General features: G+C 50.4%; 1 protein-coding gene across 1 annotated transcript in view; it reads right to left on the bottom strand.

The window, feature by feature from the left end:
• CUNH4orf50 (chromosome unknown C4orf50 homolog) overlaps positions 1 to 15,342 on the bottom strand; it is an 85,355-nt gene that overhangs the window by 56,155 nt on the left and 13,858 nt on the right. Inside the window, exons 5-7 of the mRNA XM_041636571.1 lie at positions 10,088 to 10,202; positions 9,022 to 9,140; positions 5,546 to 7,987 (exon numbers count right to left, since the gene is read on the bottom strand). Of these exons, the coding sequence (XP_041492505.1) occupies positions 5,546 to 7,987; positions 9,022 to 9,140; positions 10,088 to 10,202 (2,676 nt within the window). The remainder of the gene's footprint in view (positions 1 to 5,545; positions 7,988 to 9,021; positions 9,141 to 10,087; positions 10,203 to 15,342) is intronic.

Below are 15,342 nucleotides of genomic sequence, written 5' to 3'. Positions count from 1 at the left end.
TGTTTGTTTTTCTCACAGTAGAAGGAAGAAAGGAAGGAAGGTGAATGAGGGAAGAATGGAGGGAAGGATAAAGGAAGGGAAAGAGAAAGACAAGAAAGGAACAAATAACAGTCTCAAATTCTATACCCCAGCCTATGATTGCCATTTCCCACATGGCCTGCCCTTGTGCCTCTGTGTGCACACTTGAGTGTGTGGGTCATGATGGACATTTTGGGAGAGGAGGGGAGAGAGTACATGGAACTCCAGAACAACATCCCAGAATATTATTCTCAAAAATATGCAAAGTAGGACCAGGGCTCTGTTTAATCACTGTCAGTCACCATTGTATCGAAACACTGAGAAATGAATGACATGTCACACACAAATCAAATTATCAGACACACATTCCGATAAAGCTTCATGACTTCAGATAGGACAGCAGTGCCCAATTTCCCACAAGCACTGGCTTAAACCAGTTCCAAATAATCTCTTATTCTCTGACAGAACACCAGTGTAACAGGTCTCACAAAGACGCCAAGGGATGCAGGGAGAAAGGAACTTGCCCAACCCTAAGTGGGCTCAATGGTAGGGACAGTGCTGCCCCCAAATGGTCCCGTGTGGTAAGTTCTCATTGTTTTACTAACATATGCATACATCTGCACACATACAAGTGTTTTCTTTATCAATTTTTAAAAATTAAAACTGTTAATTCATGTGTATGTCTGTGTGAGTGTGGGGCACATGGGTGCAGTGCTCAAGGAGGCCAGAAGACGGTGTCAAACCCGCTGGAGCTGGAGTTTCAGGTGGTTGGTGGCTGCCTAGCACGGGTGTTGGGAAAGTGGAACTTGGGTCCTCTGGAAGAGCAGTAAGTGCTCTTAACCCTGAGGCCATCTCTCCAGCTCCTCTATAAGATTTGATACAGGATACATAGCCTTTGCCTTTCACCCACCACGTGCCACATGACCTCCCCACTTTTGTTAGTATTAGGGTGCCATCTGCAGTTGTGCTCAACTCGATCATGCTAATGCGGTGGGGAGACAGGCCTTGTCTGTGACAGGAACACACCTGTGGGTCCTTGACTTGAGACTTCAGTGGGAGGATTTCTGGGCCCATGATCAAGGTGTGATCCATTACTGAACCACTAAGGTAGGTATGGGAAGGCGAGGTACCGCTTACAGGAAGCATCCCCTCCGCGAAGGACTGGGGAGCTCAGACACCCACAAACACCCTTGTCCTTCACTCACTCGTCTCATGTCTCCCACCATTCCACACTCTAGTGGGAGAGATTAGAAGGGTCCCAAGCTATTCTGAGTGGGAGGGGGAGAGAACAGGTTCCATGTGACTCCATAGCTGATCGGACATCTCTCTGTGAGCAACGACCACAATAGCAGAATGTGATATTTTTCTTAATTAATAGGAATTCACACTGCGTAGGCCTGAGACTCACAGGCTGGGGTCTGTCAGGAACAGATGGGTGCTCCGGATGGTTCCATAAAATTTAGCTCCGTACTCCAAAACGTGGCCTTTTGAGAAGTTTGGTGGTTTGTTGCCACCTCCTGCCTCTGGTGGCCCAGACAAAGACTCTTCCATTGGTCCTAAGACAGTGCCCACAACATGATCTGGTGGTAGAGGGGGAAACTGCCTGTTGCCTGGGTCTACCCTACACAACCGACTGTGTGCTGTGCTTTGGCTTAGGAACACTGTCCCACGAGAGTTCTGGTTGACAGGGAGAGTGACAGACACAGGACGTTCAACCCAAGTGACAAAAGGAGACCCAGAGACTGTGGGGGCTCTGAGGAGCTCTGAGCAGAGGATCTGGCCGCATCTGTGCTGTCGTGGCAGACACATGGTGCATTCTGGGACAGCAGCATTCACCTATTCTGGTGATATAAGTCCCCATCACAATAACATCGATGACTGCAGAGCTCCGAAGAGCTGTACCTGAGTCAGCTCCAACACCCTGAGCCTGCTCCACCCTGAGCCAGCTCCGCCCTGAGCCCACTCCACCCTGAGCCCGCTCCACCCTGAGCCCACTCCTCCCTGAGCCAGCTCCGCCCTGAGCCCACTCCACCCTGAGCCCGCTCCACCCTGAGCCCGCTCCACCCTGAGCCCACTCCACCCTGAGCCCACTCCTCCCTGAGCCCGCTCCGCCCTGAGCCTGCTCCACCCAGAGCCCGCTCCACCCAGAGCCTGCTCCATCCTGAGCCTCTCCACCCTGAGCCCGCTCCTCCCTGAGCCCACTCTGCCCTGATCCCACTTCACCCTGAGCCTACACCGCTCTGAGCCCACTCCACCCTGAGCCCAGGCTGCAGGGCTGCCCTGAACATGAGGCTCAAAGACTCCTGAGTAAACGCAGGTATACACAGAGGAGCGGTGAAGGATACAGAGAACTTGCGATGCTGCTCAGGGTGCAGCAGGTGGGGCATAGACCGTGGCCGCTGCAACCGTGGAGACTCAGCTGTGTGTATCCTTACTGTAAGAGTTGGGGGTTCATGTCCAGTATGACAGGAAGCTATGGGAGGATCACAGGCCTAAGAGAGACTCTGGGACAGAAAAAGGGACCTTTCTTCACCCTCTTCCCTGATCACCCCTAAACCCTGTGGGGTTCATCTCTGTTAATTCTACATTTCCCAACTCCTAGCTGTGATTGTGATCCCCAAACTCCCTCTGTGGTCCTCAAACTCTCTCTCTCTCTCATTTGACTGAACACTCTGGAAACGCAGCCAACGTCGTAGAAGGGTGGATATCTTAGGAGCAAGTGCCACACTGGGAGAGTCACCGCACACCCTGGAAGTGAGAGAGACTTACACAGGAATACAGTGACCAGAAGTCACCTTGTGAGGGGCCAGCAAGAGACACTCACAGCACTGTTGGGAGGGAGAGGTGGCCGGCGACCTCTACAACACATCATACAGGTCCTACACCAAAAGCTCTTTGAGTGGGTGGATATGTGAGGAAACCGTGAAATGTGACATCTGCCAAGAATCAGGCGAACAGGAGCAGCCAGGAGATAATCCCGGCACTGGAGAGGAGAAGGGAGGGAAGGGGAGGGGAGGGGAGGGGAGAGAAGGAGAGGAGATCTATAAAGTAGCCGTGGCTAGCGTATTTCCACATTTGAAAGTCAGATTTGAAAGGCTGACAAGATGAACTGTTTCAGAGCACAGTCAGTAGCTCTCCTTTGTAAATAAGGAAATGGGTGCACAAAGTGCTATGAATGGAATCGGGAGCTCACTGGGTGAGTTTATCAAAGGTGGGTCACAACAGAACACACAGCTAGCCAATTAAAGTCAATAGAAAACGCAAAACAGAAGCCCAGGCCTGCAAAACTAAGATAAACTTTTTCAAAAGGGAAAAGACTCAGTCAAAGGGTCTGGAATTACAGAAGGTGAAAGGAAATTAGGACAATAAAACTGACCAAAGGACAAGCATGGGACTGAAGATCTGGTTCGTCGGCTAACGTGCTTGCTGCAGGACTGAGGACCAGGGTTCCATGTCCAGCACCCATGGTTAAAGCCAATGTGGTGGCACACACTTGGGATCTGTAATCCCAACACTGGGGAGGCTGAGACAGGCAGATCCCTGTGGCTCACTGGCTACTCACTTTAGCCTTTTTGGGGAGTTCTAGGTCCCAGAGGAACCCTGTCTGGAATGAAAAATACAGGTGGATAGGTCCAGGAGAATGACACCGGAGGTTAACCTCTGGTATCCACACACATGCACAGCACACATGCACACACACACACACAAACATGCACTGCACACATACAGGCACTGTACACACATGCATTACATACACATATGCACTGCACACACATATACACACAAACATTGCACACACATACACACTACACACTCATGCAATGTTCAACACATGCATACACTAGCACACATGCCCAAACACACAAGCACTATACACATACATGCATATGTACCTCTGGATATGGAAATTTTTCTTAAGGAAATGATAACTAAAGGTTTCTCAAGTCTGAATAAAAGCATAAATATTTAAGTTCAAAGAGCTTGGGAAACAGAACCATAGCTAGATCCATCAAGCCACCAAAAATCAAAGATAAAAAGGAAATCTTCATATCAGTCAGACACGATAGCATACGTTTCTTCTGGAAATGGAAGAAATGACGATGACAACTGGCTTCCAAATGGAACTAGTGGGAGGCGGAAGACAACAGAAGGCAGCCTTCTGAGTGCTGTGTGAAGGGAAGCTGCTGACCCACAGTGCTGAATCTAAGAGAAACGATCTTCAAGGCTAGCAAGAACAATGTTTCATAAAGAGAAATGCAAGAAAGTCAGCCACCAGCTAACGCTCACTATGAGAAATACCAACAACAACACATTCCTCCAAATTCTTGTGGAAGAATAAACACCACAAAAACATGCAGATATTTGCAAGAAAGATTAATGGCTGCTCAAATCAGCAGCAACAATGACATGAGGCTTATTACACATCGAAGCAATATATAACAAGATAATAAAGAATTAGCAGAGGTAAGCTACTGAAATATTTTTTTGCATGATTTGGGACATGGTACAAAGGCATTAATCTAAGGCAAATCTAAATGACAGATACATTCCGAACTTTCTAGAGTGGCTACTAGAACAATAATAGCAAAGTACAAAAATATAGGCTATTGTAAGAGAAAGAATTATATATACACATACACACATTCATACACACATACACACATTCACACACACACATTCACACACATACACATATTCATACATTCACACATTCACACACACACACACACACACACACACACACACACACACGACGAAGTGCAGACAGTAAAGGAAAACTGGTAAAAATCCAAAGGCTGTTCTTTGATAGTGACTAGAATTGCTGAGGAGAGAGGGAAGCGGGAGCCAGCAATGGAGAGTGAGGGGGAGGGAGCAGATGGAGACACAGAAAGGGAGAGAGAGAGGCAGGATGCTGGAGGTATGCGCGGGGGGGGGGGGGGGGGGGTCTCAGCATGAAGGGTCCCTAGACATTAACAATGTGAGCATTTCATGTTGGGAATTAGACAAGTTGAGATTTGTCTTGGGGCAGGGGGCAGGAGCAATTCAGAAGAGGGACTCCCACGTCTGCACCAAAGTCTCAGGTCTCTACAGAACCAACCCAATTCCCCTGCTGTGTTACCTTCCGCGGACCACTGTTCTGTCTGCAACAACTGTTAAGACCCAACCTGAATGATGTTGATTCAGGCTGTTTGAGCTATTTTCCACTTGAGAAAATCCAAGGTACGACCTCAAAGTGCAAGCCTTCCCCTACACTCTTTCTTCTCTGGATCAACTGGAAGGGTCAAGCTTACCTGGCAAGTCAGAAGGGAGATCTTGGGCCAACCTGTTTGGGTTAATCCCAGCTGCAGCACTCCCTAGCCAGGCGACCTCATGCAAAACCCTTCACTTCCCTGCCTGGTTTTGTCATCTAGCAAATGGGGCTGGAGGTCTAACTCCCTCATATGGCTGCCACGGGGATGCCTAGGTCTTGAGGAGGGGTACCCCACTGCAGAGTCAGGAATACAGGAGGGAAGGCAAGCCAACATACCTGGAGGCTGAGGCTCAGGGACCTCTGAGACTGTCCTTGTTGCGTGGAACACCATGGTGTCTCCTGTTCTTGCTGCAGCCGAGCTCTGTCTCCCTTTGCCCCATTGGCGTTTGCTTCCTGAGGCCCTGTAGTGACTCCACAGACTGATGAGGCAAAACTAGCAACAGCCCCGCATCTGGAACCTTTCAAATCTAATGAAGGTCCTGCCTGCCCCCACGTCACACCTGATTTCTCATCCCAGGGTGGCCCACAGGCTCGTGTAACCAGTTGTCCTGAAAGCAGAGTCACCTGGACCTCTTTGTCTTCCATGTGTCCCTTGTCTCCTGCCATCTTGAAGTTTCCCTGGCGACACCACTTTTCTTCCCTGGGATCCCTGCTCATCTGCAGCACCTCCCGCTCCAGGCCTTGGACCCTGCATACAAGATGCTGGTTTTCCCCCTGCAGAGCCCAGAGCATGTCTTCTATCCCTAGCATCGTGTCCTTTATCAGCCCTTTGTAACTGACTCCAAGCTCTGAGATCAGAGCCCTGAGCTCCCTGTTTTCCAGGGTGACATGCTGCATCCTACTTCCGGCTTTCCTGACACTCTTGGACATGGCTTTGTGCAGCCAGCCCAGGTCCCCCTTCAGTTTCTCATTCTCCTCTTCCAGCTGGGAAATCTTGCAGTAACTCTTCCCATTACAGTCCTCCAGGTTGGACACAGCCTGCAGACACTGGTCCAGTTCGTGCCTGAGGTGGACCAGCTCTCCCTGCAGTGATAGGTTTTCCTGTTCCAGCCTCAGGGCCTTGGCCACTTCTCTGGCCCGCTCTTTCTCACAATGGCATCCTTCATGGTGACATTCTTCTTGGGCTCCCTGAAGCCTGGCATTATCAAGCAAAACCTGACTTCTCTCTTTCTTTGGGGTGTCAAGGAGCTGATGGAAGCTGTTCCCCACCCATTTGCGGGTACACCACGTTGGGAGGAGTGGGCTCCCACTCAGCTCCGCAGGGCCCCGGTTGGCTTTATCCCCATCAGCTGGTTCTGAAAGAGCTTCTCCAGTGCCCAGAGCCACACCCTCCTCCAGCCTCACTCCTTCGCCATTCCTGCTGGATTTTGCGTTCAGATCCTGGCTGGCTGAAGCCTGCTGATGGCACAGATCCCCCTCAGTGTCCAACCCTGTATAAGCAACACTCTGGCTCTTTCTCATCAATGCTGACATCTCCTGGGGATTGCCACAGACAAACTTCAGGTTGTCCAGCTGCTGGAAGCAGGCCCCCACCTCCCTTTCCAGTGTGTCTAGCTGGAGGGTGCTCCTGCCTTGTCCTGTGGTCAGAGTCTGAGAGGAGCAAGGACCTTCACTGCTGCCACCTGCTGGGGCCCATTTGGGAAACTCCAGAAAATCCTGATCACCCATTAGTAGTCTCTGTTCCTGACCCGCATGGCGCTTGGAGTCAAGCTGCTCAGAGACACCCAGTGGAGCCGGGCTGGATGCTGCTCGGAGCTGCATCTTCTCCTCTTGTTCTTCTTCCCCAGAACACTCCTTTTGCAGGAAGTGGGTGTCTCCAAAGCACAGCTGGTGGCCCTGCTTGTCCTGTGTCGTCCTCCAGACCTCTTTGCCCCTTCCTGCTGGAAGCTGGCTACCATTTGGCTCTGGATCTCTCGTATCATGGGCCCTAGCACCGGTAGCCTCTTCCTCCTTCTCTGGTGACAGTTTTCCCAAGTGTTCCCAGCCACATCCTTCCACACCCCATCTCTTTCTCAAGGGACCAGGACTTTCCTGTGACTTAGAGGTTGTCCCATGCAGAGTCAGTAGGAGACATTGACATTCCGGCCAGAGCCAAGGACAGTGGGCCATGACTTGGGTCTCTGAAGCCCTGCTCCCTTCCTGTATGCCCTCTGGGACTTGGCCCTCGGTGTCCACAATCAGCTTTTCACTGTTTTCTAGGTCCAGCAGAGACTTGTTGTCAAGCTCTGGTTTTATCACACCCAAGGCTCCCATCACCTCCCACTTCTCTGCACTTGCAACTGGAGGCCTGCCTCTCTCCTTCCACATGTCTCTGGGCTCCTTGGACTCTTTTGTGGGAAATGAACCATTTGAAATGAGTGGAGACTCCTGGATGAAGGAGGCGACATGGCTCCTTGCCAGATCACAAGGCCAGTCAGGGTGTGTCACAACCTCAGGGGCAGGGGACGGCTTGCTGTCCATCTCTTCTTGGGTCTGAAGTTCTCGAAGGAGATGCTTCCAGAGCAGAGGTGGCACTAGGGGCTGCGGTTCTCCAGCAGGTTCCCAGGGTGGGAACATGGATGTGGGTAACAGTAGGAGGGAATCCTGGGCTCCAGCGGCTTGAAGATTCTCTGAAACTCCTGCCAAGGGGCAAAGTCGCTCATCCATGCCTGGTTCTGGGGGGCAGCTACACAGCAGCCGAAGAATCTGTCCATCTAGGTGGGGCTGGACAAGAGTGCCCTGCAGGTGGAGAGAGGAGATGGGGTATGAGCCAGTCTCTGCCTGCCGAGCCCCACCTACAGCTGATCATGCTTCGCCCCCAGTGCTCTCTGATCCTGCTCATAGAGCTGCACGCATGTCCTGCTCTTCCACCTCAGGGCCTCTACCTGAGCTCTTCCCACTGCTCAAGATTCTCCCTCTCCCAGATATCCTCAAGGAACACCTCTTCACCTCAAACCAAACAGTGCCTCCTCACAAATACCCAACCCCTGGAGCACCTCCTGGCCTCAGGGGCAGCAGGGACATGAGTTCTAAGACAGTGATGAGATTAAAGATAATAGAACTAGCAGATACAGATAAGGCACTGAACCTGAGTACATGCTATTTCAGGGTGACAGAGGAGTGTGTGGAATTCCTTCCTCTACATGAAGCCAACTGCATGAGGGGATAGTTCAGGAAGTGAATGAATGAATGAACAAATGCATGCATGGATGGATGGATAGATGCATGGATCGATGGATGAGGTTTAGAACCACAGAGTCACATCAGGAAACCACTCCCAGTTCAGCTTTGTTTCTTAGGACAAGAGATAGAAGCTGAGGTCAGTGGTTTGCCACAGCATTAGGACGAATTCAGATCCAGCTGAGATCAAAACATTGGAGTGATACAGAGTACAGAAGGAGGAGACCAGGGCTCTGTACCTCTGGAGCTGGGAGTTCTGGGTGGTCCCAGCATCCCTCGGGTCTCATCATCTCTGGATAGGAAGGCAGAACCAGCTCTGTGGGTAGTCAGAGGGCTTCACTAGGGCAAAATGAGTCAAGTAGCCCAGGCCAGGCGCTTGGTCTGGCTTCTTTTGATCCCAATATACTTCTTAGTCCAGATCTCAGCAAACTGTATCCCATCCCCTCAAACCTCTCACTCAATCACTTCCAGAATATTCTTCTAAATCTGGAGCTTTCTAAGAAGAACCTCCCCAGGGTGGCCACATCACCAAGCACATAGCAGGGCTATAAGGCCCCACTGATCCTCCTATCTGCAGAACCCTCTGGCCTCACCTGTCTAGGCTCAGACCCTAGCAGGTCTTCCTGGAGCTTGCCTATGGTACTTGCTGGCATCACCAAGCAAGGGTCTGGCTGATCTTGAACAGGGCTATGGGCCTTTTCTGAGAGCTGGCCTAGAACAACAAGACACCAAGGTTAAAATCACTCTTAGAAGATTTATCATAATGGCCACCAACAGCCATGTCAGCTGAGAGATGTCTCTCTTGACTCGGGTCTTTTAGCCCCCAGTGAGTCCTGATAAGCCCCACTCTTCTGCCGGGCAAGGACCTGAGCTTGGAAGATGTGAATGACTACCAACAGCGAGCAGAGGAACTGGCTATCAGGATGGACCATGGACCACAGCTGGACCATGCTCATGAAGCATTTTGAACCCTCAGGATCCTCATCTCCCAACCCTGCACAGGGTGACACCCCTCCCACAACCCTGCAGAGTTTTCAGGAACAGCCTCGCCAAGTCACAACGCACCTTGACCTATCCAACAGCTCTGTCCCTCTGCCCACCCCAGACATGACTAAAAGGAGACATCAGCTGCCTCCTCCTACAACCGGCAGTCCTGGGTATCATGAGGCTTGGACTACTCTTATGTTTTGACGGCAGAGGATGAGCAAGCAGGATCTCTTATAGTAGGGCGGTGAGAAACTATTTCCGACACTAGAGACCAGGGACTTCAAAGCCCCAGTGATTCTCAGACGGACAGCCACGAGTCTCATCCTCAAGCTAAGGGGCTGTCTGGGGTAAAAGGTGGCTAGAGTGATCCCTGCTTACCAGAGATGTCTCTGTGAGGACAACACCCCATTACCAGCCTGCAGCTGGTGGGCACCCCTTGAGAGCTGAGCGCATAAGTTTAAGTGTCAAATTAGCCTAAGCTAATGGCCCCTGGAACATCACACACTGATTCTGCCTTGACCAACTGTGTTCTTGAGCCTCTCTGAGCCCCGGCTTGTCTATAAGAGGAGCAAATCATCCTGCCCAACACTGTGAGAATAACAGTGGACTAAGCTAGCTGGCCTATCACAGGGATGTCAGGTGGCCCCTCTATGTACCACAGCATCCACAAACCTGCGAGGGCTTGAAGTCCACAAGCATCACTGTGGCAGCCTCGGCTGCTGCAGGGATCCAGCACCTCTGCGCTGGGCAGGGGCAGAGAGTCACTCTGGGCACAGCCCAAGGCACCCTTGAGAGAGACAAAGAATTGAACAGTCACAAGTACCCTGGTTGACCTGTCCACTCCAAGCCCATGCCTAGAGGCTTCCTCATAGCAATGGTCAGACTCCTCCAAAGTAAGGGAACTAAGACTCAGAAAGTGGTGGGCTCAAAGCTGGCCATGGAACCTAACCTGGGCCATTGTTTTACCAGGCCACAGTGTTCTTGTTGACTCTTGAGATTCTTTCAGTAAGTTAAAGGGGTGGCAGTCTGTCCTTGGAGTGGTCTGTCCATCTAGACAAGAGACTGTATGGAGAGGTGTGGAAGGGGCAGAGTCCCAGCCTTGCTCCTGTGTGGTTTCTCTGTCCCACCGGGGAAAGCTGGAATCTGCCCAGGTATGTTGAATGTTTCCCTGTGAGCAAGTCCTAAAGGTGACAGTAGCCAGTGATCTGGGAAGTGTCCCCCCCCCCACCACAGACCTGCAGGAGGCCAGTTGTGTGAGCAGAGAGGAACATGCCCAACATGGTCCTGGAGACCTACATGTGAGCTGTTCCAGCTGTCATGACCACTGTGAGCTCTTGCCCCTGACATGGTGGCCTCCTAGCCTGCCACCATGCTGGCCACATTCTCTGCCTCTGGACCTCTGCATAGGCAGTTCCTTCTGCTACTTTAGGGTAGGCTCCCACAAGCCAGTCAACTGTCATACAGGCCTCTTTGTAGCTGGCTCCTGGCCCTGTGTCCACTCCACTGAAGAGTTAACCAGCAAATTAACCTGGAAACCAAACCAGATCAGGGTGCCTCCCCTTCTCACTCTTCTCCAGCAAGAGAAAAAAAAACCCTTCCCCCCCCCCCAGTCTCACACATACGCCTTGTTCTGTGTTCTAGCCAGGGACTGTAGACCCCAGGGTATGGGGCAGGGCTGTGGTAAGCCAAGGTGTACTTGAGTGGTCCTAGGCAAGCCCACATTGGAGCATGCAATCCATGAAAGATGGCAGCAAATAAGGCTTAGTGTCCCGCAGAAGCAGTGGTCAAATCCCCATGAGGCTTTCTTTGGCCTCCTTGACCTTTTCACAAATCAAGTCCTCATCATCCTCCCCAGCAGTCCCTCCCTCAGCCACTCTGTGCTCGTGACCTCTTATCTGTCTGTGCAATGGTTTGTGCTGCATTCTTTTGCCTATAAATCCTCAGCCCCGGCTGCATCATAGCTTCCTCCAGATGCTTCCAACAAAGACCAATAAGAACGCTTGACTCCAACGGATAGCAACCAGAGGGCATGCACACCAGTTTGCACCCTAATAGACAATGGACTACACCCAAAGAGGCCTGACCAGACAGGCTATTGTCAACTGTGCTCAGAGCCCTGTCCCCTGTCACTCTGTCCACTCGCTTCTCACCTGGTCATAATTAAACAGTCCCAATTGCAGCTTAAAAATTACCATGAAAACAAGATGGAAATTCAGAAAGATGAAGGGAGGGAGAGACAAATGCAGGAAGGTTGAAAAGGATGGAGAAAAAGATCAGAAAAAAAAAACTAAATGAAGCAGAAAAAGAGGTGGGATGAGAAAAGAAAGAAAAACTCAAGCTCCAAGTAAGGGTGAGGAAAATAGAGGGCAGAAGGAGAGGAGGAACGGGCAGGTGGAGAAAGAAAGGCTGGGATCAGAGTTTGTCATGTTCCGCCAAGGCCAGCATTCACCATGGTGCTTACCACTGTGGTTTTCTGCCCAAATGGTTTCATGAACATTTGCTGAGCCCCAGCTAAGGGCCAGACCTGCTTCTGAGGCTGGGAACACAGCTGCCGAAAATGCACATGCTCTCTGCCCCAGGGAGACATCTAGGCAGCATCCTGCATGCTAGGACACTGAAACGATACCTTCCATCTGGTCTACCCCTCACTTTGTGAGTGATTAAACCAATAGTCAGTGAGGGAGAGGAACTTGTCTAAGGTCACAGGGCAAGTCAAAAGGAAAACAGGAGAAAAGCTCCCATATCCAGCCTCGATCCTTCCCAGGACTGTGCTCTGCCCAACCCCGAGAGAATGACAGCCTGGATTCTGGTTTGCCTCCCCGTGCGAGATACAAAGGTGTCTAGACACAAGCATTTATGCGTCACAGTACATCTTTCTGGGTTTTTCTCAAAGCACAGACAATAGAAGACTTCCACTTGCACAAAATGTAAACTTTAGCTTTGTACCATTTTTTTATTCAATAGTTTAGAAGAACCAAATCTTCCCAAACTCTCCTGCTGTAATTTGTGATTGTCTAACATTCTCTGCCCATATAGCCGCTAAGCTGCCACTTCTTAAAATGGTTGTCATGAACCACACAAGGCTGTACAACTAAATGTTACCAAAAAAATGGCAGTAGTTCCCCCAAATAAAGTCAGAATCAAATAAGCAATGAAAATGAGGTGTTCCCAGTAACACTGACCCGTATTACACTGTGTGACCTTATGCAAAAATACACACACTTCTACTCACTATATGAAAATTTGCTTTCATCTTTAGTAAATGGTAAACACATATATAAGAATTGTTTAAAATAAAATTTGTATTACTTATCATCACTAAATGTGACATGTATACCCATTTTTAAATGTATTCTATTTTTATTTATGTGGATCTGTGTGTCTGTGTGTAGGTATGCACACATTGGGGAGGTGGGTATGTTCAGAGGCCAGAAGAGGGCACCAGATGCTCAGGAATTGGAGTTAGAGGTAGTTGTGAGCATCCTGATATGGGCACTGGATATCAAACCTGGGTCCTCTGTAGGAGGTGCATGTGCTCTTATCCACCGAGCCATCTCTCCAGCTCCTATGCATCTATTTTATATGACGACAAACCTAGATTGTGGGAGAATATCTTAAGAGAGAGGTGTCATGAGTGATTTGAGAAGCCCCGGCTTAAGCAAGACCTCACAAGCTCCATCTCGCTGGACACTGAGGCTACTTCTGATTCTGTCAGCGGCAAACAGCACTGAGATGGAGACAGCTGTGCACAGCTGCTTAGCAGCTGCTGAGTCCTTTCTTTAACATGTGCTATGGTCTGAGAGTGAAATGTCCCCACAGGCTCACGTTTGAACCTTGGCCCCAGCTAACGACACTGTTTCGGAAGGCTGTTGAACCTCCAGAAAGTGTAGCCTCCCTGGAGGAAGTGAGTTACCTGGGGCAGCCTTATGATAGTACACACCTGATAAGTTGGCCCCACTGCCTACCCACTCTGTGCTTGACCAGTTGCCCATGGCCCTGCTGCCTGCCCTGCCTGCCCTGCCTGCCCCACCATACTGGGACTGAACCCCCCTTACGCTGCTTCTTGTCATGTATTTGGTCACAACAATGAGACTAGCAAACACCTATTCATGGAGGTTCATGCTCACACAGGAAATATAGGCATTCGTACGGCGTTTGATACTCACTGACTGTCAGCCCTCCCCAAAGGCTTAGGTCTACAAAGGTCCAAACCCTGCAGAGCAGTGGCTCCTTTAAAAGCTGCATGTATTGACTCTTTCCTTCTGCTTTCTTTGTGTGTGTGTGTGTGTGTGTGTGTGTGTGTGTGTGTGTGTGTGTGTGTTTTGTGCTGGGAATTGGGGGCCTCACACATGCTAGGCAAGTACTTTTATTTCTTGACTTGTGGTCAAGTATTCTTTTAGAGAGTTATTTATTTTATTTTATTTTATTTTATTTTATGTGTATATGTGTGTGCCAGCATAAATGCTGGAACATGTGTGCAGGAGCCCCCAGAAGAAGGCACTGGATTCCCAGCAGCTTGAGGTACAGGCAGTTGTGATCTATTTCATGTGAGCACTGAGAAGCAAACCCTGGTCCTCTACAAGAGCATAAAGGGCTCTTGAACACTGAATCGTCTCTTTAGCCCTCTTGACTCTATTTCTTGATAGAGTTTGCTTAATAGTGACACAGTCCTACAGTGGTACAAGCAGGGGTCTCTTTCCAACAGTGAAAACATCCCTACAGCTGTTGCCAGGGCTCACTCTATGTGCCCTGTGGGACAGGGAGAACTGCAGGACAGGAAGACACAGAAAGCACCCAGCAATGCCCATCACCCCAGCTCCTTAGCTCCCAGATGGCAGAGGAGATGATTGACTTCCTATCTCTATGCATAAACCTCTCTCAGTGACCCTCCAGGCCAGGTCATAGCATCTGTCTGTCTTCTGATGTAGCTGTTTAGAAGCCAGGACCACCACTGCTTCTCCTGTGTCTATCTCCCCGCCAAGCTTCTGAAGAGCAGGTCCACACCCAGATCACCCCCTAGTCCCAGGGCCTAGCGCTGTGTCTGGGACACTGCAGAAACCCAGGGAACACTCAGAGAATGCCAACACACCCACTATCCTCCCCAGCTCCTTTCCCCGACAGGAGCCCTTCCCCCAAACTCCTCCCAGTGACCCATTCCTCTGCAGATGTAGCTTTTACACAACCTATTCTAAAAATTGTTACTGATCTGAGTTTGGGCAAATTAAGTTCATTCCTCTAGACTCAGCTTAGGGACAGGGACACTAGTGCCTCCCTGGCTGCTTTACAGCATCTAAGAGAGCCTTTCAGGGCAAGTGCTTTGTGGCTAAGAAGCAATTGACATGTCTTCTCACAATGCCTGCCCTATAGCTCACAGAGTCCATCAGAAGTAAGAAGCAGAGGGCCGTCTCCTGGGTGAGAGACTGTGTTCCCTTCAAGCCTGGCTTCTTCCATTTGCTGGAGCGTGTGCCTTTCCCCACCTCCCCCAGTTCCTTCACCTGTAAAGTGAGGGCTAATAACTCCACCCCCTCATCAGCTGGCTGCAGTGAAGACCCAGCTCTGGGCAAATGGCAGTTTTGTGAAGACTGTCAGCAGCACACGTCCCTATATATGCTCACTATATGCCTCTTGCTCCCCAATCTCTGTTCCTTACACGACCACATGCAGACAGTGCCTATGACTGTGGTCATCTCCTCACTGAGCGGCTCATTCACTGGGCATCACAGTCTGTGGGCGTCAGTCCCATCCCACAATAAGGATGCTGAGGCACAGAAGTCTACTAACCAGTCCAAGAGTATCCTGGCCCATCTAGATCACCACTGTCCCCTAAGAGGGATCCCCTTGCAGTTCCCTAGAGGAGTACCTCCCCCATGGCATACTGAGCAGTGCTGCCTGTCCCATGGGTTCTAACAGTAGCCTCTGCTTTGTCC

This window comes from Microtus oregoni, unplaced genomic scaffold (assembly GCF_018167655.1).
Source record: "Microtus oregoni isolate MIOR12 unplaced genomic scaffold, Mior012 000049F_ref0000343, whole genome shotgun sequence".
In the NCBI taxonomy this organism is placed as follows: Eukaryota; Metazoa; Chordata; class Mammalia; order Rodentia; family Cricetidae; genus Microtus; species Microtus oregoni.
This window is presented reverse-complemented; position numbering and strand designations above follow the sequence as displayed.